The sequence below is a fragment of the Anastrepha ludens genome, chromosome 3 (genome assembly GCF_028408465.1).
Source record: "Anastrepha ludens isolate Willacy chromosome 3, idAnaLude1.1, whole genome shotgun sequence".
Lineage (NCBI taxonomy): Eukaryota > Metazoa > Arthropoda > Insecta > Diptera > Tephritidae > Anastrepha > Anastrepha ludens.
This window is the reverse complement of record NC_071499.1, coordinates 61,896,799-61,922,094: the sequence shown is the minus strand read 5'-3', so window position 1 is coordinate 61,922,094 and position 25,296 is coordinate 61,896,799. Positions and strand designations below refer to the sequence as shown.

General features: G+C 35.4%; 3 protein-coding genes across 11 annotated transcripts in view; 2 read left to right on the top strand and 1 right to left on the bottom strand.

Annotated features, from left to right (window-relative positions):
* The window catches only part of LOC128858078 (rapamycin-insensitive companion of mTOR), a 61,716-nt gene extending 53,250 nt beyond the window's left edge, over window positions 1-8,466 (bottom strand). The window contains exons 1-2 of one of the 9 annotated variants that reach the window (XM_054094023.1): window positions 8,234-8,466; window positions 5,537-6,121 (exon numbers count right to left, since the gene is read on the bottom strand). In XM_054094023.1, the coding sequence (XP_053949998.1) occupies window positions 5,537-5,585 (49 nt within the window). In that variant the 5' untranslated portion in view covers window positions 5,586-6,121; window positions 8,234-8,466. The remainder of the gene's footprint in view (window positions 1-5,536; window positions 6,122-8,233) is intronic. The other 8 variants (XM_054094014.1, XM_054094017.1, XM_054094016.1 and 5 more) reach the window with 8 other exon arrangements.
* Window positions 8,467-10,151: 1,685 nt separating this feature from the next.
* Window positions 10,152-13,141, top strand: LOC128858073 (uncharacterized). Its single transcript, XM_054094010.1, has 5 exons — window positions 10,152-11,010; window positions 11,176-11,635; window positions 11,706-11,992; window positions 12,093-12,434; window positions 12,949-13,141. The coding sequence occupies exons 1-3, from the start codon at window positions 10,321-10,323 to the stop codon at window positions 11,795-11,797; spliced, it is 1,242 nt and encodes a 413-aa protein (XP_053949985.1). The 5' UTR covers window positions 10,152-10,320; the 3' UTR covers window positions 11,798-11,992; window positions 12,093-12,434; window positions 12,949-13,141.
* An 884-nt stretch (window positions 13,142-14,025) lies between these two features.
* LOC128857532 (zinc finger protein 62-like) lies at window positions 14,026-19,816 on the top strand. The gene is made up of 4 exons (XM_054093283.1): window positions 14,026-14,572; window positions 14,628-15,474; window positions 17,175-17,611; window positions 17,677-19,816. Exons 1-4 carry the CDS (start codon window positions 14,138-14,140, stop codon window positions 19,183-19,185), a joined length of 3,228 nt encoding a protein of 1,075 aa, XP_053949258.1. The 5' UTR covers window positions 14,026-14,137; the 3' UTR covers window positions 19,186-19,816.
* The last annotated feature ends 5,480 nt before the right edge of the window (window positions 19,817-25,296 follow it).

The following is a 25,296-nucleotide window of genomic DNA, read 5'->3' as shown; positions in this document are numbered from 1 at the left end:
CATATTTCTTTTAGAGATCCATGGAGCTCCATGTTTAGCTATGCATAATTCTTAAATCACTAGGTAAATATGAGTAAAACCCTCATATAAATCGACGAATTCCCCTCCGTTTGGTATCTGGTATCCACAAAAAAAATAGTAATATAACAAAAAAGTATTTTTAATGAAAACAACAATGAAACATCAAAAAAACTATAATTTGAGTTCGACTCTTCGCTTGTTTTCAGCAATTTTTTTTTAACCCCAAAACCCCTTGATTGTACTAACTTTGTCGTAATGAATACGGTGTTGTTGTTGTTGTCAACCTATAATGCTTTGACTCCGACGGACCTGGTTCATCGAGATGTACTCATTTGGGATGCTCAAACTGATAAAATTTTCCTTTCTGTCGAAAAAAAAATTGTTTTTTTGTTTTTCCGCATATGCAAGTTTCTTTATAATAAAACCCCCATTTTTTTATTTATTTATTAAGCTAATGAATATTATAATTTCTTTCATGCTAATTGTAAGAAGTATGGCAACCCATTTACATTTGTATCATCCAACCAAGGCGCATTCATTAAAGGTGGTGGCACTGGGCCAACAACAATGTTCTGTAGGCTTGATTGTCAAAGCAAAGTATTGAGAAACTAGAAAACAAATAATGAATTCGCCTTGTTTCATTCTGAGCTGACAGCCACACGGACACGGCGAAAGAAAAAACAAATCAGCTGATTTACCAACACCACCTTTAATAGATTCGCCTTGCTTCCAACATTCTTTGTGCCCTATATTCACAGTTCAAATAATGCCTTCTTAGCGTTAAGGGGTTAGGCCACTCTAGGATTTTCAAAATATCGAAATTTTTTTTTTTGCTTAAAAGATGCTTTAAACTCTTTAGAATATAAAACAAAAAGGCCTATGCGTGAAAAAAATGTTTATCTCTAATATTTCGCACTTTTGCGCGAGCGCCTCTGACGTCTCTGACACGACTATTCAAATTTAAACCGTGTTTATCTCAAAACGTGATTTTTCAAAACTGCACGCAGCATAACACAAACAATTTTTAATATTTTCACTTGTAATTGTACAAGGATCTTTAGAACATTATTCCGCACTGAAATACGTACGGACTTTTTTATTAATTAATTAGAAAAATTTTTATAAACAATTAACGGTTCCATTTTAGATGAAAAATTCTACTTTTGACTTCAAACATCTGCAATATACACAAATTTCAATATTTCTAAAATCCCGTACGTATTTCTACAGCTATACTCACGTCGATTGAGAAGAATTTTTTTAATTTGGTTTAGGTGGACATTTACGTCAGTTGTACTGCGTGCCGTGAAGTGCCTTTTTCGCAGGGCGCGTTCAGAGATTCACTCCAAAGGCGCCATTTTGTAATATTTTTCAATAAAAATATTTGTAATTACACTTAAATACATGCTTAATAATATACTTAAAAAGTTTTTTCCTAGCACCTTTCTTTCAATGTAAAAAAAATCCTTAAAAAACTGTTTTTTTTACAGTAGCTAGAGTGGCGTAACCCCTTATGACGTGCGTTTCTTACTTAATGACATATATAGGTAACATAACCTCACAATAATAAATATTCAAGAATTTCCTTTGGCGAAGAATTTCCATTGAGTGTAGAGATATTTTGAGAGACCAGCATAGAAAAACTGCGAGCGCTGGTCGGAATATTAAAGAAAACCCTTTTAAGAAGCACCAGACACTCAACAGCACCACGGATAAAATCGAAAATAAAGACGAAAAAAAGAATATTCTCCTGTTCAGCAATGATTTTAAGTTAAATGATATAAGTTAAATCCAAAAAACAGGCCGTTACGCAATGCGAAATGTAAGAAAATTTTCTGTATTCGTCAATTCTAGCAGTGTTTATACGGAGACCAAATGAAGGATGCATACTCAAGTTTGGAACGCACAAACGCCGCATACAAAAGCCTCAGCCTATAAGGGTCAAGTTATCAGAGCTATGACGCCTAATAAAAGCAGCATGGGCTAAGATTTGGTAATAATAAAATTTGTCTAACTAGCAAAAGCAGACTTCGAATTAAATATTACACCAGTCTTAAATTTCACTTACACTGTGCCACGCTTAGAAAAGGTAATTTAGAAACACTTATTTACAGTTATTGAATTTATCTAGATGAATTTGCGTCAGTTCAGAATCGAGGGACTGGTGATCGCCGATTAAATCTTAACATCATCTGCATAAGGTAGGAATTTTGCTGACGAGAAGCAAGAGCAAATATCATTGATAAACAGTACAAAAAAAGCGGGCCCAGAATACTATCTACCTTGTGGAACCCCAGAGCAAACAACGAAAGAATAAGACCTAACATTGTCGACGATAACCAAGCAATGGCGATTAAGACAAAATAACATGAAATCCAACTCAAGAAGGCTGAGTGGAAATCAACGTAGGCTATTTTTTAATTAACATTACATGGGAAACACGACCAAAGGCCTTAGAGACGTAGGTTCAAACGGTGTCAATCTTGTACCCTGATTGGAAGGCAGCGATACAATCATACAAGAAGGCTGAGAGGAAATCAACGTAGGCTATTTTTTAATTAACATTACATGGGAAACACGACCAAAGGCCTTAGAGACGTAGGTTTAAACGGTGTCAATCTGGCACCCTGATTGGAAGGCAGCGATACAATCATACGAGAAAACAGCTAGATTAGGCACTGTTGAGCAGCCCGGAAAGAAGCCATGCTTCTCCGGACCCACGATGTTCTTGACAACAAACATCAATTTGTCCTAGATGATGCGGAAAGCTTTGAAATGGGCCTATACTTTCTAGCATTTTTACTTTTATTGTATTTTTTATACTTTAACAAGGTTTTGAAGCCATGTAACATCACTTACAGGTGTTTCCCACGACAGTCGGTTCTACGGTATCGGAACAACCCAGATTTATATCCAGCCAAGGATCGTCACTCCAACATCATTCTCTAAACAATTATTTGGAATGTTTATGATGTTACAACAACAACATTAACATGTATTTCAACATTCTCTCTACAGTCCGGCCAACTTTCCTGGAGCAAAGTGGATTCATATACATCCAAGGCGGCCGTCATATCTAAAATGGTCGGTTTCTAATAGCAGTGGCCCCTCGGCAAGCAATACGAAAACTTCGAGTGTATTTCTGCCATTAAAAAGCCTCTCAAAAAAACTCATCTGCCATTTGGAGATGGCCCAAAAGTACGTACCTCCATTTATGGAACAACATCAAGAAGTACGCCACAAATTGGAGGAAAGCTCGGCCAAAAAACCAGCAAAGGTTGTAAGCGCCAGTTAAAATATTTGTTGTCCCAATTATCATGAGTTTGTTCCGGAGGATAGCTTGGTTACGTTTCAAATGGGGTTTAAAATAGCTGAAATCTATAGAGATTTTTATAATTCTTTTAGTAGGGTATCTCTATTATATATTAATAGCTAAACTTAAGGGTTTTGGCCCCGACTCTCAACTTCTCAGGTGGTTAATTTCCTATCTTATTGATAGACACTGTATAGTTCGACTCGATAATGTATCGTCTCTTCCTTTTGTTGCTTCCTCTGTTGTCCAACAAGGTAGTGTCCCAGGTCCATTACTATTATATTTATTCTATTCATTTACTATATTTCCTGCTGTTTTTTCGTGAGTAATAACGGTAATAACGGTCTGCTAGGTAGTACACCTCTAAAAATCGTTTCACCATGGATGTAACATACATATATTAGTACTGCCACTTCAGGAGCGTTCATCAAAAATGTATTGCGAACAATAGTAACAACGGATTTCATAACCTGTCAGTAGTACTATAAGCCTCTTTTTGACGTCGTCTTATAATTCGATTTAACAGGCTGCACGCACGAAAACATGTGTCGTTACCTTGCTCATTGCCGTTACCTTGCTTATTGTCGTTACCTTGAATGAACTGCAAGCGAAAGCGCGGAACGAACGACAAAGCAAACGAAAGGCAACGTTCAACATCTTGCTCTCTCCTACTTAAGTGAGCGTATATATGTATGTACAATGCGCATATGTACATAAATAAATTCACGTATTTGTATTTGCATATGCCTTCTTATTGATTATTATTAATTTGATTTACTTGAAGAATTTAAAATAAAACCAAGTTTGTTAATAATACCTGTTGTTTTAATGTTATTATTATTAATTTTTTTATTATATATGAAGGAAAAAATGTATGGTAATATTTACCACATACCTTATAAGATATGTTGTATACTAATATATGTATATAAACATGCATATACATATACAATTTCGCGCAATTTTCAAAAAGAACAAATCTATATGTAAAGATGCATACAAATCATATGGACATATCAAATATACGAATCTATTCCGTATGCAAGCAAATGTAAGCTAATGTGCTTGAACTGCAAGCGAGAGCGCGGAACGAACGACAAAGAGCACAATCGGCCCCCGCGTTCGGCAACGTTCGACATCTGGCTCTCTCCTACTTGAGTGAGCATATATATGTATGTATATGCTCATTTGTATATAAATTCACATACTTGTATTTGCATATGCCTTCTTCCTGTGTGCATGGTAATGAACCATTTCTCTGTTGAAAATAGAACGATGATAGAAAAAGTAGGAAATGAAAGGGAGTGTTTCGAGTGTAAAGTGTCTTGAAAAAGCCAAATCGATGATGGTGCCACTTAGTGTTGTTGACTTATTAACGGCTGATGCACAATCGAAATTGAAGATATCTTTTATGAATTTGATAAATGTTTCGTCATTTTTCACGTTTGTGTAAATGTAACTTGACCTATTCCATTGCAATTCCATTTACCTCCTCCTCTATATCCATACAAAATACCTATCAAACAAATAAAATTAAAATTTTGTTTTGAAAATTGCAACCATTCCATCAATATTTTCTTATGACGTTGTCACGTTAAACTATCGTCAGTAAACCGACTTTACAGACAACCTCTTTTTTCGCCAAGACTTAGCAAGTGGCGAATAGGTGAAGCATATGAACATACGTCGGCAACGCGGGAAGAGGGCTGCCTTTTATTTCATATGCTGGTAAGGCAATGCGGCCTAATAAGCTATAGGCAAATCTGACTCGATAACTTTGTTGTTGCTTTCAAGTTAATCGAGCATAGAGATAGCGAGCGGGAAAATGGCGTATAGAACACGACTTATATAGAACGGTCATATATTGCACTAATACGAAGGATGGAGTTATATAAAACTGGCATTAAAATATGCAAAAATAGTGAAGTATTTTAGGTTAATTCCAAGTGGGCTTTTAAAAAATGTTCAAATTGTAAGAATTACAGTTCGTAGATCTTGTGAAGTAAATATTATTAAAATATTATGTCACAGTATCACAAATATGTAAGTTGTTCGTATGGGATTTTTCGAGATTGTTTCAATAATTAAGAATCATAAAATATAGTATGTTAGGCTTTTCTATGTACATATGCAAATATAAATATTTACTTATAAATATATAGTCACATATCTAGCAACAATTAAAAGTGAATTTTTTCTTACCTTTCGCACGATACTTGGTTCTATTTGGATATCTCCAACTTGAAGCCATAACTGCATCTATGTATTTAGAACGATGTATCCACAAATATTAAGAAATTGACGTTTGTACTCCACTACAGACGTTTCTAGTGTTAATGTTTAGGCATACATATTCGTATACTCCATTCGTAATAAACAATTTTAGAAAAGTCGTTTTATTTCATACACTTTTTTCATTCAACTGATCAGTTGTTTCGTTTCTGCATATTTAGTATTTCGATACATGTAAAATTGTAGTAAGCATACACTGTGGCCCATGCATAAAATGGAGCCATGAAACTGTAATAGACAACAGAGGCGTGTCATTTGAGAGATATTCGGAGCATGCCGGAAAATGTTGCTTTTACATTTAAATCAATTAATTCACATTTATCTTTTCATTTTCACAATTATGTACTTTCACTTCTTTTCCACATAATTTCTCATATTTTCAAGGATATTCAAGGATGCACTTCGACGCATCTTGGCTTCGAAATCTGCATTTTTAGCTGGCAATTAATGATTTTTCGATTTTCAATAACTCACTACACCTATACTTTTGCTTCCCTATTGTAAAGAAGTTTTACGCTTTGTTTATGTCGCCACAATATAGAGAAGAAAATATTGCTTTTGAACCATCAAAAAAATATCACATGCCGTTCAATCGAATCGTTTCCGCTATTTTCGTTTGCCCATTGGTTTCATCTCACGTATTGGTTGTATATTATCCATTGCCGAGTATCTACACATTTTTTGTAATGCAACAATGTGTGGAGATGGAGCTGTAGGAGAGCGGAATGCAGTTTCACATTGGACAACTTACTGCAGCAACCACTACACTTCTGCAACTATTCATTCAGTAATGGGCAAAACGATATAGTACGATAAAAACGAGAGCGCAACCGTAAAGAAGCCGAAAGAAAGTCGTGTGGTAATATAGCAAGCACCCAGTGCACCATTTCACTTGCATCATGCCGCCAATTGCCTGCAATAGTGAAGCTCTAGGCTGCATAACGTCTTCAGAGTCCACAGTAATGTTAACTCGGTATGCAGGAAAAAACTGGCAAATAGCTACGTAACGAAGAAGCGTAAAATGTATAAATCTAATATGATCAAAATCACGATATAATATTAGGCCTAAGGACCAGATATAATAACGTCTTGCACTTTTTGCAGAGTTGATTTAGCAGGAAAATGCTTTACTAGAATAGAAATGCCTTGATGTATATTTTTGTCAGTAATTATTGCAAAGCACTGATAAGCGTAAAGGGTTGTAACGTAAAAGCTGCTCATGTGTTAAAAGAGCGAGCGTATCACTTCAATATCGGCAATACTATGAATTAGAAACATAGTAAGAGCCAGAAGTGGGATGTTATGCATATACATACATATATACATAACCTGAAGTTCGAGGACAAACACGGAATGCAAAGGGGGGATTTAGTTGGTGGTGGCTACCTTCTACTTTTCTCAGTCAAAGCAAAATGTTAACATTATTTATTATTTTATATTATCATTTTGTTCACTTTGTTCACTGGCCGTTGCAGTACCGGTACGGTTTAAAACCATGCATTTATATTTTTGCATACTTTTTATAATGCTAAAATATTTGTATATGTTCGTATTTATTTTCACCAGGAGCCTCTTCCTCAACAAATATGCCTTTCAAACATAAAGGTATGCAGTAGCTTCAAACACTTAATTTACAAAAGAAAACCCCGTATTATATATCCATTGATATTGTAACTTGTCGATAAACACGCACTTATTCGTGTAATGTTTTCTTTACGATTAGCATAATTATAAACAGCATAGTTCAAAGTGAAATGTGAGCGATGGCAATGCTCAATTTCAGTCACCGAGTTCTCACTCTCCCTGTCCGGCAAACAAATAAAATAGAGCGCACTCGCTTACTCACACTACCAACAAACTCTTGCCATTGATTTCTTTTGTTTCCATTCGCATGACAACGCCGCCGACGTCAACGTATGCGTGTTATGCGGCGCGAAGCCGACCGTCGTCACTATGTACACATAACGCTACACCGGCAGTGCATGCGTTTTCCACGCTACTTTACACATCGTATCTTTCATACATTTGTGGACACACGTTTTTTTTGTCAATGAACGAATGATATAAACACCTTCAAAGTACACCCTAAATTGTATTTTATTGTTTCCTTAATCACTTAGAACTTTTTAAAGCAGTCAATGTCGCTCAGCTTCACTACATTTATGACGACATGAGGCAGCGTAGACAGCGTCTGCGGCGGCGCGGGCGTTGCGTAGCATAACGCCATCCACATTAACATTTTTCGATAACATTTTTACACTATTTCGTCTTTGCGGCGCTTCAATTTCGACTGCTTTATGCGCATCAAACATCACTTGTACTGTCTCCCTTGTTTCTTAACTCACATCGCACTTTACCAGTCAAAATATCACTATATTATTGAAATAATCTCAAACTTATTTGTTAGCCGCCACATTTTAATATATCCCAGGAGACTATTCAATGCCACTCTTATTTTACTCTACTTATATTTTCTATACACTTCATTTTGCGCATCAATACTTTTTTTACACAATTTCACTTCACTTTTTCTCAAATGTAGTGAAATTTGCAAAGCCTTCCGACTTCCCCTCGGCATGGACCGACAGACACATTCGTTCCACTTACTCGCTCGTTTCCATACGGTTTTTCTTCTGCTACTTTAATATTTTCTTTTTGAGAAGCGCTGAACTTACCAATCACTCTATCTCACAAATTTAGCTTGAAAACGATTCGATTCTTATTTTTTATTAATTTAATTAGAAACAAAAAGTAAAATAATACTCAACGTTTTCTTTTTCTAGGTACGCGCAGAACGTCTCTGGTAGTAATCTGCGTTTTGACATTTATTTAGACATTGCCTCACATTTACAATAGCCAACGTTGCCGTACAAGTGCAAAAACATATACTAGGAGCCATCGGGTAAAACTATCGGATTCATCAGGCATGTAAAAAATTTAGTGACAAAGTGCCCAAATGCAATTGCTTGATGCAATATTTATAGCTCTTGCTTGATGGACTATTTAAAGCTTGCACTGTAGTTCAGGCGAATTATCACAAATATATCTAAGCAATAAACTAAAAACTGATACACAGTTTGAAGATATTCGGATTCTTAACAGTGCAAAGGACAATGTAGATGTTGCTGACACCAATTTACAAGAAAACCGTACCCATAATTTTGATTGAAAATAGTATTTGCACAAAATTTCCCTTAATGGTTTCTTTTAGAGACGAGGTTTTAAACTGGCTGTTTATTCCAGTAAATATCATAAACGGCAAAGAACTTCATTATCTACCAAATTGATACCAAATGGATAATGAAGTTGAACACAGACTGAGGACAGTATGGGTAAAAAATTTGTGGGTAGAGAAGGGGTAGGGAACCTATCATAGAGCTTAAGTATGGTAATTTGCATGGATGCGACCACTTCTCTGTCCTAACTAAAATCCATTTAAACCGCCCACTCACCGTTTCTAAACCAAAGCTAAAATACAAAACCAATTCGGCTAACTGGTGAAAATTTCAGAAAACGTGCTTGCAATGCGGTAGTGAAGGAACTTCTAGGATATCAGCGGGCATGTTCGGATCGGTATGCGCGTTTTATTACGGCAGTTCAAAAAAAGGAAGATGGATACAAGTATTTTCAAATTCATAGAATCCACCATATCCCACCGAGAAATAAGCGTCCTTCCATCACCCGTTCTTCCATTCTTCTGCTGAATAATAGAACTCTTCAAGCCTTCTCCCTTGTTAGTCGTTCTTTTTATCATAGCGTTTGACGAATTAAGCTTACTTCTGTTATCTGATTTTACGTTTGTGGATCACCAACTTTGCGCTGACGATGTGCTAGTATACTAAAAAAATTAAATATTAACCAAACAGCCGTCTTGAGAGCCGCCTTTCACATGTATCCTCCTAGTGCCAAATTTCAGTCTCTTTAATATCCCCTAGCAAATTTAAATTATTGCAGTTCTACATGTATAGAATTGCAAGTAGACTGAAGTTTCTGGCACCTCCTCAGAACACGTCTATATGTATGTTGGTCACTACGCGCGTTTCCAACGACTCCCCTAAAAAATTGTTTGAGTCTGGGCTAAAATACATACTTGTTCCAGCTGAAGACAGTGTGCATAAAACCTACGCGGAACTAAATATTTAATGCAGTTTTGTGAAATAATTCGACTTGCTATTACAACTGATCCAAACTTTGGAAAGTTTAATTGTGGTGTTCCGTGTGGGAGTCAGCGAAACCTCTTTCTTCATTTTTTTACAACAACAAATTCACGTTAGCTACAAATTTACCTTTCAGTCTTTACAATACGGATTCATATAACAAAAGCTATGAAAAAACAATGACTGCACCGTTTATAGAAATTAAAAAAAAAATAAAATTATTTGGGTTTGGTGGGATCCTAAGTCGGACGTATGCATCAATCTATTTGCACCTTTATGAAAGAAATAAACATTTCTTATTATTTTCACATAAATCTATTGTGAATAACGTTCATTTGTTGTGAATAGGAAGAAAAGCACTACAAAGCGTAAAAGTTTTCCGATGTCAAAACAAAATTGAAAAAACTTAAACGAACACAAAGCGAAGTATATTCGTAATTTATTTCATACAAAGGGAAACCACGAAAATTCTTTTTACGATTAAAAAAAGCATGGAAAGTGGAAAAAGAAACTGTTGAAATTGTAGTTTGCTGTAATATGGACGAATTTAATTTTGCTAATGGCGTTCCCGCTGTGCTTACACGCCATATAGTGCTGCAAAAATATGTGAATGCGCTTCGCCACTTTCGTAATTTATCTGAAAACTCATTCCAAATACGACCCTTTTATTTCGATAATTACGTGTTATGGCAGTATTTTCAACAACAAAGCTCACTGGAAACGGATCGCGATTTGGATATAAGAAACTACTCAACACCATCTTCTTTAGCATTTCTTAAATTAGAGCTGCTCAGTCAGATCCTTGATCGCCGTCGGCAAATTCTTTATTGGCTGTTTTATCTTATGTTACTTTCACTGTGCGTATTTGCTTATCGCCATCGGAATGACTCACTATACACCGAAGCATCATTGTCAGCACCAGGAGAACAGAGTGTTCATTCATTTGTTTATCCCAGCATGCGAATGTGGCGTCGCATTACACTGCCATTGTTGCAACGTTTCCCACGACTTACAGAATTGTACGACGAGTCGTGCCTCATGCAAAATCCTTTCTTCCAAGGTGTAAATGCACTCAATTGTGATCCTTGTTCCAATGTAGAAAGTGTACTTGATTTAACAGCAGAGACAGCAATACATTATGAGGACTCTAACAAATCTCAAAATGAACGCAGTAAAAAGGACAGTACAGCCGATATGTCAAATGAATTTGTGCCTTTTGTATTTAAGGTGAGTAGATGTATACAACTGCATTCTTCGTACCCATGACAGTCGGTTTTACATTAGCGGAACGATCCAAACTGTCAAGGCCCGAAGACTGTGACCTCAGCATTTTTTGGGGAAATTTTTATGATGTTCCAGCAACATTAACTATACTTACAATTCCTAATATAGATAAAACAAGAACCAATTCAGCTCGAGGATTTCTACAATGTTTATGTCAACAATCATGAGATCTTCCTGCGTGACGCTTATCGCGTGCAATCGACTAATCGTGACGTGACCAACCTTGAGGAGCTCTTCACCAAATTCAATCACTCACAACGTAAAGAAGAGCCCATGCATAACTTAGAGACGCATAACATGTGGCGCTGTAATCGTATGTTGCCGGCACGCCTATTACGTAAACTGTTTGCAAGCCCAACTTTGCGTCTGACCCGTACCGGCATAGCGCTGGAACGGTACATGGCCATCGATACAGCTCAAGCTCCCGCGTACACCTTGCCCGACACCGAATGTGCAAATGTATACGTGCAACAAGCGCTTGGAACTCGTTATATTTTTCTACGTCCAACAAGTGAATGTCGACATCATTGCCGAACATTGTCATTACGTTTACCACAATCTTTCGTCCGTAAGTATAAATTATTAAGTCGAGCTTGAAGGCACGCCATGTTTTATATGATATTTTCCGTTTTTTGCAGTCAGCTACAATTGGCAATATTGGAAACCAATTTCTGCCCCCGACCCTATACACGATTCGTACTCAATTACACTAATTGGGTCTTATTGTTAAGGTCTTGTGTCATATTTACTCATATTTTTACATCTAAAACCGGAGCGGGAAACCGAGTCACACTAACACAATTTATCCATCTACATACGAATGAGGTTTAAGAAAATCGCACTGCACCTCATTAATCCATTCATGGAGAAAATATACATTTCAATATTCATAAGTAATACAGATGACTCTGGAGAAATGGATTAAGTATGAACTCTCATATGAAAAATAAATCTATGTTATCAATATTTAATAATGCATTAAGATACAGACGAATTAATAGTAACACTTCTTTAAATGCTTTCAGAATAATCAAAAAGTTAGTCGAAATGTGGATTCAGTTTATCACGCGAAAGAGTTCAATAGGCATTTAGCTAATAAATATTTTTTAGTTGATGAAAATCAAAAAATTGGGCAATTCCAGTGCTTATTAAAAGATCCGATTCGAAATTGATGTTGTTGTTGTTGTAGCAGCATAAACATTCCCCTTACTTATATGCTGCTGGAGTGACAGTCCTTGGCCGGATATAAATCCGAGTCGTTTCGGTAACGTAGAACTGTCGTGGAAACGAAATCGGTCATTTTGTTCGCATTCGTCATGAAAATATTCAAAAAAGGAGTCATGTAAAGGATTAATTACAGATCTAAGGTAATTGACAACTGTACACTTGAACGGGATCTTGAACTCAAACCTTAATTTTAAACTAAATTTTTTAAACAAATACCTCTGGACTATTGCATAATACAACATTAAAAGCAAAGGATTATATTTCATTTTAAAATTAATAGAAGTTACTTTAACTAAGCAAACGTGTATATGTAAAAGCCCTTGTATTATCTCAAAAGAAAAGGTTACTATTTTCCTTGGTCACGGAAATGTGTTCAATAAGATTAAGAAAGATGCTCAATTAATCCTTAGAGAATTCAATTTAACGTCATGTGTGCCAATACTTTCCCCTTCTCACTAATTATTGACATATACCCCAATATTTTACTTATATACATATATATATATATATGTACATATGTTTATGTATTACTAGAATTGAGTTAAATATATTTTGCAAAAAATTAAACAAAAACACTAATTATTACTTTGCCTTCAATGGGTCGATATTAATTTTCACATTTTCATTTCGGTTTTATTTCGATTTCAATTTCAGTTGCCGACAATGTGAAAATGAAAGTGATCAGCACATTTGCATTTATACATCTTAATTTGTTTTTATTTCAAAACAATTCTGCCTATAATATAGCTATAAGATTTTCCTTTTATAATAAACATGATTTTAATTTTACATTTAAGAATACGAATTATCAAGAAATATATGACTAAGTTTTATTTTCGAAAATGAATCTAGACATTTTTATTTTTGTGACATTTTGATGTTTTGTAGGTTTTCAAAAATATAGCATCCAAAGCGAATCTATTAAAGGTAGTGTTGGTAAATCAGCTGAGTTCTTTTTTTTTTTTCTTTCGCCGTGTCCATGTGGCTGTCAGCTCAGAATGAAACAAGCGAATTCATTATTTGTTTTCTAGTTACCCAATACTTTGTTTTGACAATCAAATATACAGAACATTGTTGTTGGTCTAGTACCACCGCCTTTAATGAATGCGCCTTGATCCATATGGGAATTGTTTCTGGCTATCTCTGCATGCATGTGGTTAGATTAGTTAGTTAGTGTTTAAACATTTATTTTTTCAAGTTTATATTTTCAAAGGTGTCAGAAGTTGTTTTATTTCATTTGTCAAATTAAATTTGAACGTATGGAATATAGAAACAGATTTAGTTATATAAAATAGTCGCTTATCTATACATTCTACTAAATGTGGCTTAATATTTGTCACGTTTCTGTTTTGACCTTTTTCGATTTTCTCATGTCAGTAACTCGATGTCTTAACATCTGATTTTCAAAATGGCATCACGCAAATCAGATCGCTAAATTCGACCTCGATAAAACGAAAATTGGGTGGCTTAACTACGAAAGATAGTGACGACAAGAAATTCATTAGGACAAATATGTTTTAACAGTGGCTTACACCTGTCACCTGTTTCTTAACATAAAATACAGAGAGCAGCTTAAAGAATTTTTTCCATATTCTGAATAACTTTGGATAATTTATATTTATATACATCTATAACAATGAAAAGGCCTTTATTAAGAATTGCGCATATCTTTTTCCCAGTTTAAGTTGGTCTCCCCAAGTCTCTTATAAATTTTAAGGGTTAAAATTAATTTCTACACCATATGGCAACGTTGTGAGAAGGACCAGTTTGTGTTTTATTTCGCGCAATCAATTGTAAATTATTTTCGGTGGCATTAAAAATTCCTTAACTTAAATAAATTGAAATGTCGTTGTTAACAAAGGAGAATGCAAAGGATCACTGTCGTACTTGCTTAAAAAGACTAAATGGTTGCACAGAGATGGCTTCTAGTGCATGTAATACAGATGAGACACCGGATAATAAGGATATGCACTTCAACATCTGCAGCGATCCAGAATTACAGCATCTAGTTTGTACTTATGTGGATGGTCCGTATAAGAGCGAAGCGCCAAATTTGGCCATTCATAATTTTCCAGAAAATGTTTGCCTTGGTTGCTATAATAAGCTTCAGAACTTTGTTGCATTTCGTAAACGGGCACAACAGAGCGCAGAAAAATTACGCACAGTACTTAATTGTAGTAGTGGCATCATTAAAGTAGAATTAAATTATGAGGAAGAGGAAAATGAGCAGCAAAAAACTGATCCGGTCGGTCTATCAGTATGGGATTATAAACTACAGGTAAAAATTTAATAGGCAATTGAAATATGAAAATTATGTAAAATTTTTATTTAAGGATGCACTTATGGAAAACGAAGAGGTATTTTTCGAAACATCAGTAGCTAACTTGGCGGATGTAGAATTAAAAGACGATGCAGTAGTTCCATTCGAACCATTAGTATCCGAGTGTAGTGGTAAACCGTCGCCGCCATCGGTATCCGAATGCAGTGGGAAGCAAAGTGTGGAAAAAGAGGACGACGTAAAGAAAGAAATGTCTCAAGTAGACAAAAAAGACAAATACAAATGTTCACATTGTGAGCAAAGCTACGCGTTCAATTCCGAATTGGAGTCTCATGTACGTCAGGCTCACGATATAACAAAAATGCCATTTTCTTGCGGGCATTGTGACAAGTCGTATAGGTATATCCGTAGTCTGCAAGAACATGTGAAACATAAGCATCAGGCAGTGGTGAGTGCAGATGCTCAATTCAAGTGCACTTTATGTCCCAAGGCGTTTTTAACGAATTTGTCGCTGAAAAAACATATGTGTTTTCACATTAAGAAAGATATGTCGCGTGTTTGTGGAATTTGTAGTAAACGGTTTCCGGTAAAAAGTTGGCTGGTCGAGCACTTGCGCACACATTCTACCGATGGCAGAATACCGTGTGGTCAATGCGATAAAAGTTTTATGTGGTATCAAGATTTGTTAAATCACGAACGTTCATCGCATCTCAAAGAGAAACTATTTCCCTGCAAATTGTGCGACAAATCGTTCCAAACGCAAAAATCTTTGCGCTTCCACAGTTACCGGCATTCTGGTGAGAAACCATATCTCTGCGATGTTTGTGGAAAAGGCTTTCGGCAGCCAACAGCAATGAAACAGCATCGGTTAAAGCATTTTAAAAATGACACGACTGAAAAAAGCTAAAAATCTTCTTTGTTATAAGTTATCGCATAATTGTATGTTTTTGATGTAATCTCATAAAGTATTTTAATCATTAGCTTAAATATATATTGGCGCAATAATATATATATGTTAGGAATTATAAGTTTTATATTTTTTTCAGATCTATATTATATAACAAAACGCGTTGGATTTAATAAATATTTCATTGGATAAATCGCTATAAAAACAAATATTTGTTTTGTGAACAAAATAAAAAAATTATTTTTGAAAAATTCTTAAAATCTTTAGTTTCTTTTTTGATTAGGCTAAAATTAAATTAAAGAACGTTCACATATGCATTAATTACCAATAAATCCATAAAATTAATTTACCCGTTCACATATGGCAGATTACCTGCAAAATTGACAATCAGCTGTCAATACTGTTGTGAAAGGTTTTTCTTCATAGAAATTATTTTGGTGGAATTTTTCGGTGTTTTTGGTTTGTTTAATTATTACTAAGGAAGTGAAGAAAATACAAGGAGAAGGAATATCTAATTTAATTGCGCAATTATTTATATTATATATATGATTGGCGCGTATACCCTTTTTGGGTGTTTGGCCGAGCTCCTCCTCCTATTTGTGGTGTGCGCCTTGATGTTGTTTCACAAATGGAGGGACCTACAGTTTCAAGCCGACTCCAAACGGCAAATATTTTTATGGTGATATTTTTCATGGCAAAAATACACTCGGAGGTTTGCCATTGCCTGCCGAAGGGCGACCGCTATTAGAAAAACGTTTTTATTATTGTAATTTTGTTGTTTCACCGAGGTTCGAACCTACGTTCTCTCTGTGAATTCCGAATGGTAGTCACGCACCAACCACTGCGCAATTGGTTACTAATAGTAAACAGTTGGAGGAAATACGTAAACGATGTTTACTGAAGTTTCAAAAAATTATGGCAGCAAACGCATTCGAAAATCGATATTGCATTTTATAATAAGTAATAAGAGGACAAAGCGTTTATGAACACACGAATTTTCTGTAATATGAATGCGTAGTTAATAATATTCAACCAAATTTTTATTAGAGTTATGTCTATAAACCTGTTTTCTTTACCGGCATCCATTATATTTAGTTTTTTTTTTTACGTTTTTCTTTACACTCGCAAAAATAATGATCTATTACACAGGGTTTTATGTCAAAAATTATGATTATTATCTAGGATTAGTTCACAATCTCAGATTTCGGGAGAGAAATTTTGTATGGGAAATCTCGCTTTTTAATTACGGGTTTGGAGTTAAGCACGAAAGAGAAGATCATCTACTTATATGGGAACGTAGTATTATGGCATGGTCACCTTAGTAATTTGGCGAGATGCCAGATAAAATATATTTATGAAATCAAAGCACTTGCGAACGTTACTCATAGCCGGTCCAGTTTCATCAACTTTGTGGAAAAACTGTGCAGAATGTGCAATTTTCGGTCTTTATATGAAATTATATTGAATATATGTGTATCATCCATTAATAAAAATAGTATAATTTAATTTTTCTGGAACTATGAACAAATATTCTGTGCTACTATCAACGGTACTTCGGTACTGAAGATATAAAATGTATTCGGTTAGTTCGGGTTGTATTTGCCGAATTGCCAAAAAAGCTACATCAATAGCAAACATTTGTGCTCTTCTAATAAACAATCGTCAGATTTCCTTTAAAAATTATTTAAAATGTAAATAAGCGAAAAATGCCATTTCTAACTAAAGAAAATCTTAAGCAGCATTGCCGCACTTGTCTGAAAAAATTAAAAATACAAGATAACAGTTTAATGCCAAATGTAGATGTAGCAGACGAAGTTTCAGAGTGTATTAGCATCGTTAATAATGAGGAGTTACAAAATCTTATAGCTTCCTACATGGAAGAGCATTGGCCTATTGAAGTGCGTGAACTGATATTGGGGGAATATCCTCAGTGTGTATGCATACATTGCTACAATAAACTGCAAAGTTTTGGATTATTTCGCGAACTAATAAAGAAAAGTGCTAAAAAACTGCAGGCGATACTCTGCCATGGAGTTAATGAAGTGGAAATTGACGACGATGGGCCCGAAGAAAATCAAGGAATTTGTAAAGAACCAGAAACTGCGCGGGCGACAGATACGTTTAACTTCTTGGTGAGAGACTCAACGAGATTTTTCTACATGAAATTCATAGTAAATTTCTGTTTTCATATCCATAGCACAAGGATACACTTATGGAAACCGAATCAGTTAAGTTTGAGTCAGAAAATGTGGGAACGTTAATGAGTGAGAGTGTACCAGATCCCGATCCATTCCACACTGATATTTCAACTAAACGTAAAGCAACACAAAGTGAAATTTCAAATAACGCTGTCAACGAAGAAAACTATGATCAAGTATGGCAAAGTTATAGCCAAGATGAATCCGAAGTTGATTTAGAAAAACCATCTATATCAGTGACATATGAAAATGTTGATAGCAGGATCTTGAAAAGTCAAAAAGTTAAAAGCAATTTAACTAATACTCTTGAATGTATTCCAAACGATAAACATAATGACGATGGTTTAGGAAATATAATGTGTACACGCGCACGTAGTAAGCGAACTGCAGAATATGTGGCTACAAAAATAGAAAAACATAAAAAAGGTATGAAAGAAGCTATCGAGGTTAGTCAACATGCTCAAAAGCTTGTGGACACTGACCAGGCAGATAGTGAACCGAAGAGACGCAATAAAGGTACTAAAAACCGCTTCAAATGCGAGCAGTGTAGTCACAGTTTCGCTCAAAAAATCACCCTCGAAGCTCATAGACGTAAAGTGCATGAAGGAAGCAAGCGTCCCTTTCAATGTGATCGATGTGAAAAATCGTATAAATTCATCGGTAGTCTATATACGCACAACAAGGAAGTTCATGAAGCTGAGGTGCGTTCATATTCGTGCAACATACCTGGATGTGACCGTGTCTATACTAGTTTTATTGCAATGCAAAGACATAAACAATTGAAACACTCGGATACACCCTGCGTGAAAGAATATGTTTGCGAACAATGTGGCGCAACATTCAACCAATCCGGTAATCTTAAATCTCATCGTCGTTCTAAACATCCTACAGACGCAGAACAAACCGCTCAAGACCAATTGAAGGAGCGTTTTGAATGTGACGTGTGTAAGAAAGTGTTCCATTCACGTTACACCTTAAAGTATCACACCTTACAACTGCACACCAACGAAATGAGGTACGAGTGTAATGTGTGTGGCCGTAAAATGGCAAAAAAATTTATGCTCGTCCAACATATGTTAGTTCACTCTACTGCTAAGATGCTGTGTGAACACTGCGGTAAGGGGTTTGTTAGAAAATTTGAGTTGGAAGCACACGTTAGAATAGTGCACATGAAATTGAAGCCTTTTAAATGTCAGTATTGTTCCGAGTGTTTTGCTATAAGAAAAACGTTGCGCCATCATGAGTACATACACACCGGTGAGAAACCGTATGTTTGTGATGTCTGTGGGCAGGCGTATCGTCACCAGTCCTGTTTGAAAAACCATCGTGAATCGCACGAAAGAATTAATGTTGATAACGTGATATCAACCAATAGTAATGGGACACTAATGAACTCAGATTTGAATGCACCATATCATATAATTGCGCAGAAAATAGTACCTCTGACAAATGGTAACACCGATGCAACAAACTTTAGTAGCAACGTTAACGAAGTAACTAATTTGTAACTGATTAATATAACTGACGCTGGAATTGCAGAGGATAAATCTAATATTCAGCAATAACTCCTTCAAAAATAAAGAGCTGGAAACTTTTGGTTTTAATTTATTATTATACAATTTAAATAATTCTGTAACTACATAAGTTTTTGTGGTTTTATAACGAAAATCTATTTTTTAAAGTATAAGTTAAGAAATACAGTTCATTTTTGAACAAAACAATAATTGTAAGAAGAAAATTCGTCCTCTTTTGCTTTACATATTATATTTTAGTAGTTCTCATAAATAATTAGCTTTTACTAGGTAATATTTTTCCATCCGGCGGCTTTTCGTCTGCATTTTGTGCATTTGCAGCTTTCATTTCACGTTCTATGTAGACATTTATGTCATTCAGCGGTTTGTAGTACAAATGAACCAGTTGCGAGCCTGCCATCATTGATAGCATCGCCGCCGAAAGAAATTTCATATATTGTCCCCATGAAACACCAGCAGGCATTTTGTAATGTAATAATTGCCGTTAATGGTAATAAATCGATTACTATTTTGTTACGCCGTTTCTTTAGCTTGTGGCTGCACCTGATTTTGTGTTGTTTGTAATTTATCCTCCACAAAGTTTTTCGCCTGTCGTTTTTTAAATGTATGATCTAAAAGTTCAAAATATATCAATGTCCTCAAAGGTATATATAAAAAATGTTTAACTCACAAAAATTGGTTTCTCCTCCGCTCCAGTTAATCATTGAAAATTCAAGAGCGGCACCGAAAATGAGAAACAGAGCAAAAACTGTAAACCCCAACAAATCGTTGCTTGCCAAGCCATTTATCCAGAATACGTCTAATGCTGCTACTGTAAATTGGCATATCTGAAATTAAATGACAATTATGTAATATTTCGTATTTGAAAACTTATTAACAATTTTTTAACCTCATGAAATAGTATGTACAAAAAACAAAAAAAAAAAAACAGCCGTACTATGTGCGCATATTTGAAGTGATAAAGTGAATCTTCTTAATTTCTGGATTAAATTTAAATATTTTAATAGGGAATGTAATGATTTTTTATAAAATTACATACAATAATACATAGTGGAAAATATTATTATTAATTTATTTCTGAAATTTGGACATTAGTCGGTGCTTCAATAGTCTGTACATTTTGTATTGATGGCGCAATAGCAGCAGTGGATACAATCGGTTTGTGGTAACTGAAATAGGATATATACATATGTTCTTAACTCGATTGTGTCGATATAGCGAGAAAATACGGAATCTATCGTTGTTCCTGATTTTGTTGTTGAAATATAGCGGTCATTACTCATTTGTAAATTCAGTTGATGTTCTAAAAATTCTAATAACATCGTGGGAGTGTCCGATGCAAAATTTACATTGAAATCTCCAGTTAATATGAGAGGTTTCAGATTGTCGCGTTGATTAGAAGAAAAGAATGTTAGTAGCTTTTTAATATGACTATGTATTTGAAATTAAGAAAAACATTTTTCTAATAGCGGTCGCCCCTCGGCAGGCAATGGCAAACCTCCGAGTGTTTTTCTGCCATGAAAAAGCTCCTCATAAAAATATCTGCCGTTCGGAGTCGGCTTGAAACTGTAGGTCCCTCTATTTGCTCTGTAAAACTTTGTTGAATTCCCAACCAAATCAAAATCCTCTATAGAAAACGCTTCATTACCAGGCACACAGGAAGATGGCATATGCAAATTTTAATTTGTGAATTAATACGTACGTCCGTACGCCCGTACGTCGAAATTTCGATGTTATATAAATACGGAGAGCAAAATTTAGTCTAAATCTTCCAAAATTCTCGTTTAAGCCAATCTAAATAATCTTTTTTTTCGTTTGATTATGAAAAAAATTACGCACCGAACAAATTGTCTAAATCTCTCTAAATTATCGAACATGATTGCACATGAAATTTCACGAAACATCGTCACTTTTCGAAATCACTAAAAAACAACCCTAAGCAAATCTAAATAATCTTTTTTATCCGTTTGATGCGACTTTTTCACTTGCCTACAATTTTTTTTATAGAAATTAATAGGAAAAAATGTCCAAAAACAATAAAAAAATTGATCATTTGTTCAATCACTAATGAAACTCCCGTTATGAAAAAATTACGCACCAAAAAAATTGTCTAAATCTTCCAAAATTCCCGTTTAAACAAATCTAAATAATCTTTATTTTTTCGTTTGACGCGATATTTTCCTCGCCAAACATTTTTTTTGTTCAATCACCAATGAAATTAAAACAAATCTCAATGTACAAAATATTTTATTTTCATTCGAAGCACTTTTTTACTCTCAATTTTTGTTTGAAACACAATTCACTTTACACTTTCTTCACAATTCTTAATAGAATGAAATGTTGTTTTTTTGTTTGCAATTATGATACACTATCGTCACACACCATCCTTTTCTAATTGATATCATGAAAAGAGACAAGAAGTGTCGCCAAAATTATTTACCCATACAAATGTACGAACAAATCAACTTTTAATACATAAAAACATTTATTTGCAACAGCTGATCAGCTATCGAAACGCATAAAAACTTTCCATATACACATTGTGGGGGAATAAAACCCCCAATTGTACTTTTTGAAGTGAAAACTTCTTTAGAATCGTTGGGAGTGATTTGAGACTCGATGAAACGAAAAAGCGACACCAAAAAGAAGAAGAAAAAAGATATACGTATATATATGTATGTATAGAAAATGCTTCATTACCAGGCACACAGAAGGATGGCATAAGCAAATTTAAATTTGTGAATTTATATATGTATGTATATATGCGGATATATGTATATATGTTGTGTGTATGTACATATGTGCCTCGCCACAGCAAAACATATGGTAAAATTTCTCAAGAAATCCAGCGCGCATTCATAGGCACAGCATTGCATGTACAGTAGGGCGGGTCGATTTAAAAATCGCTCATTGCTCTATGAAAATCGTATTCTATTGATCAAAATAAGAAACTTTGCCGAAGGAACCATACCTCTAAAACGAATTCTGATGTCCCCCAAGTTCAAAATATCACCATTTTTGGCCTTTACATGAAAAAATCAGCTAAATGGCTATGTTTTTTCTTTATTTTTATTTATTTATAATATTATCTATTTTTTCTCTTAAGAAATTTATTTAGTCAGAACATATGTAAATGAATGAATGTGAGTTATAGAAAAGAAACTAAAAAGTTCGACCCATATTGGGGGACATCAGAAATCGTTTTAGAGGTATGGTTCCTTCGGCAAAATTTCTTATTCTGATCCCTAGAATATGATTTTCACAGAGCAATGGGCGATTTTTTTGCCTTCCCACAAATCGACCCGGCCTAATGTACAGTAACCTTGAACAAGCAGCTGCGGTTGTCGAGCATTTAGAAACATATATTTACATACATATATGGGTACAAACATATTTACGGAGCCGCGGGCGCTCGACTTGACAAAAATTGATTATTGGCAAATAATTCTACGCGAAATATTCCAATATTGACTATTTTCGAATTGTCGAGAAAATTAGCATATGGGCGGCTCGTTTTATGAATGAAAGTACAGTAGGTTCTGTTTTTATGCGGTTTTGAAATAGTGCGGTTTTTTTTTAAATTACAAAATGCATGTCGACCTATCGGGAATTGTACATATAAACAAGATTCTAAACCAGCTAAGCAAAAACTCATCACAGATTACATTAGAAATGCTAACCCTACAAGTATGGAACAGCCTGCATAACTATCTAGATCAGACGTGTACATTTCCTCAAGTGACGAAAGTGATTTTACGCCAAAATCCTAAACGAACGCGCAACATGTGGGTATTGTCTGATTCTATTTCTGACTTAAATTTATTTTTCGATTCTGACGTTTCTTAAATAAAGATATAATTTTCAAAAATACACTGTTTTGTTTATCGATTTTATTTAATTATTTCAGATTCATGCGGTCTATGGAACGTATCTATAGTTATAATATGGGACTAGTGCCCTTTTTTATGCGATTTTATTACATTATTTCAGATTTATGCGGTTTTAGCACTTTTGAAACGTATCCATAGTTTTACTATAGAACTAGTAGCTTTTTTTATGCTGTTTCTTGCGGAACGTATCTACCGCATAAAAACAGAACCTACTGTACTTGCTCTTAGAACTATGAGCTCGAATTTATAAATCAATTTTTTGATGATGAGTTTTTGTTGCACAGTACAATAGTTGAAACTGTTCGGCGCCGCCGCGACTGTTCAGCGCTATGGCAACTAGGATGATGGCCGCTACGCCTGCGCCTATTAATGCATTTTGTTCTTGTAGTCGCTAGGCATAGAATTTTAGCTTTGGACGACATACGCATTTACAGGAATGAAGTGAGTGGCCTGTGTGTGCGGTTGTATGTAGATGCATATGTGTATATTAATAAGCACTGTTTTGCTGGAAGTTCAGAACACAAATATGTATGTACGTACATGGGCTAGGCCATAGTATAGCATACATACATATGTATAAAAAATTCAAACCAAGCGTCCTACGAATGTTTGCGTGTATGTTAGTACGTCTGTGTATTATACGCATTACGACGCTCATAATAGCAACCGCGTGTGCTGTATTGCGACCGTATTTTTATATTCGTAAATATTTTCATTTTTAAATATTTACCGCAATTATGCCGAAAAATAATGCAGAAAAGTGTCGTGAATTTCGACAGAAAAAATATTATAATGAACCTATAATTATCCCGCTCCTAATGCTGCTTTCGTCTCATTCTCTCTCAGTTTGTTTTACGGAAGGTTTCACTTCTATCGCGTCTAACCGTTAGACTGGTATTTTTTTTATTTTATATTAACACTATTTATTTGTGATGTTTAATTCAAGACTGTTAAGATAAAAACTTATAACTTATAAATGAACCCTAATTTTATATGTCTTGTCGTTTGCAAGAACGCTTCTCGAATGATCTCTTTCTTAGAACGAATAACGGCGTTAAATTAAATTGAATAATGAATAAAAATGAAGAATGAATTCAGTGTGGCCAAGAGGATATGTATAGGTGTGTTCCCGTACGACACTTTCAGCTGTGTTCCCACACAACTCCCCCCAAATGAAGGCCTTATCTGGGAACCAATAAGGTTGAGTTTAATGCTCATGATTAATCCGTGGAGCGTGTTTACACCTAGTGTTATACGAGGAGGCTCGTTGAGGCGCAAGGCTGCTGCGAGCTCCATGATCTGATGAGAACGCGTCGGTGGCCCAGTGCTTGGTATTAAAGTGTTTGACGGAATGCTTGGCTGCCGTGAGGTTGGAAAAATTACCCAGCAATTCCGGAAAGGCTTGAGGATGGCTGTAAATTTGTTGGTTTGAGTAAGTACTGCGAAGGTCGTGAATGATTCTTGTGGAGGTGAGCTGGAGTCTGCAGGGGCGGCAGATGAGCTTGAGACTGCGAGTGCGGCAGATGACCTTGAGTCTGCAGGTGCGGCTGATGAGCTTGAAGGTGGGGTAACCGAAATATCCGCGCGGGTATCGACGAGGAATTTCGTAGCTGTTGTACGGTAATATAGGAATCATTGACGAGGAATTGTCTTGTCACCAGTATCCGCCGTGTCTACTGAGGGCGACTGGCGTTTTCCTGGAAGGCACAAGGCTGCGTGCACTTGTTGCCACGCCCGCGGAGTCTCCGATGATAACAGCACGTGGATGTTGGTTTGCCTTTTCCTTGACGCGTGTTGGTAAGTCGTAGAGGTCACCAATTATGTGGGGGAATAAAACCCCCACATGTAGAAAATTAATCTACCCGTTCACATATGGCAGATTACCTGCAAAATTGACAATCAGCTGTCAATACTGTTGTCAAAGGTTTTTCTTCATAGAAATTATTTTGGTGGAATATTTCGATGTTTTTCGTTTGATTAATTCTTATTATCGATTTGAAGGAAAGACAAGAAGAAGGAATATCTAATTTAATTGCGCCACTGGCTACTAGCAATAAACAGTTGGAGGAAATTCGTAAACGATGTTTACTGAAGTTTCAAAGAATTATGGCAGCAAACCCGTTCGAAAATCGATATTGCATTTTATAATAAGTAATAAGAGGACAAAGCGTTTATGAACACACGAATTTTCTGTAAC

Coding starts and splice junctions, on each gene's coding strand:
- LOC128858073 (XM_054094010.1), top strand. CDS start 10,321: ATGGACGAATTTAATTTTGCTAATGGCGTTCCCGCTGTGCTTACACGC. Junction 11,011..11,175: donor TTGTGCCTTTTGTATTTAAG/GTGAGTAGATGT, acceptor TTCCTAATATAG/ATAAAACAAGAACCAATTCA. Junction 11,636..11,705: donor TTTACCACAATCTTTCGTCC/GTAAGTATAAAT, acceptor CGTTTTTTGCAG/TCAGCTACAATTGGCAATAT.
- LOC128857532 (XM_054093283.1), top strand. CDS start 14,138: ATGTCGTTGTTAACAAAGGAGAATGCAAAGGATCACTGTCGTACTTGC. Junction 14,573..14,627: donor TATGGGATTATAAACTACAG/GTAAAAATTTAA, acceptor TTTTTATTTAAG/GATGCACTTATGGAAAACGA. Junction 17,612..17,676: donor CAGATACGTTTAACTTCTTG/GTGAGAGACTCA, acceptor TCATATCCATAG/CACAAGGATACACTTATGGA.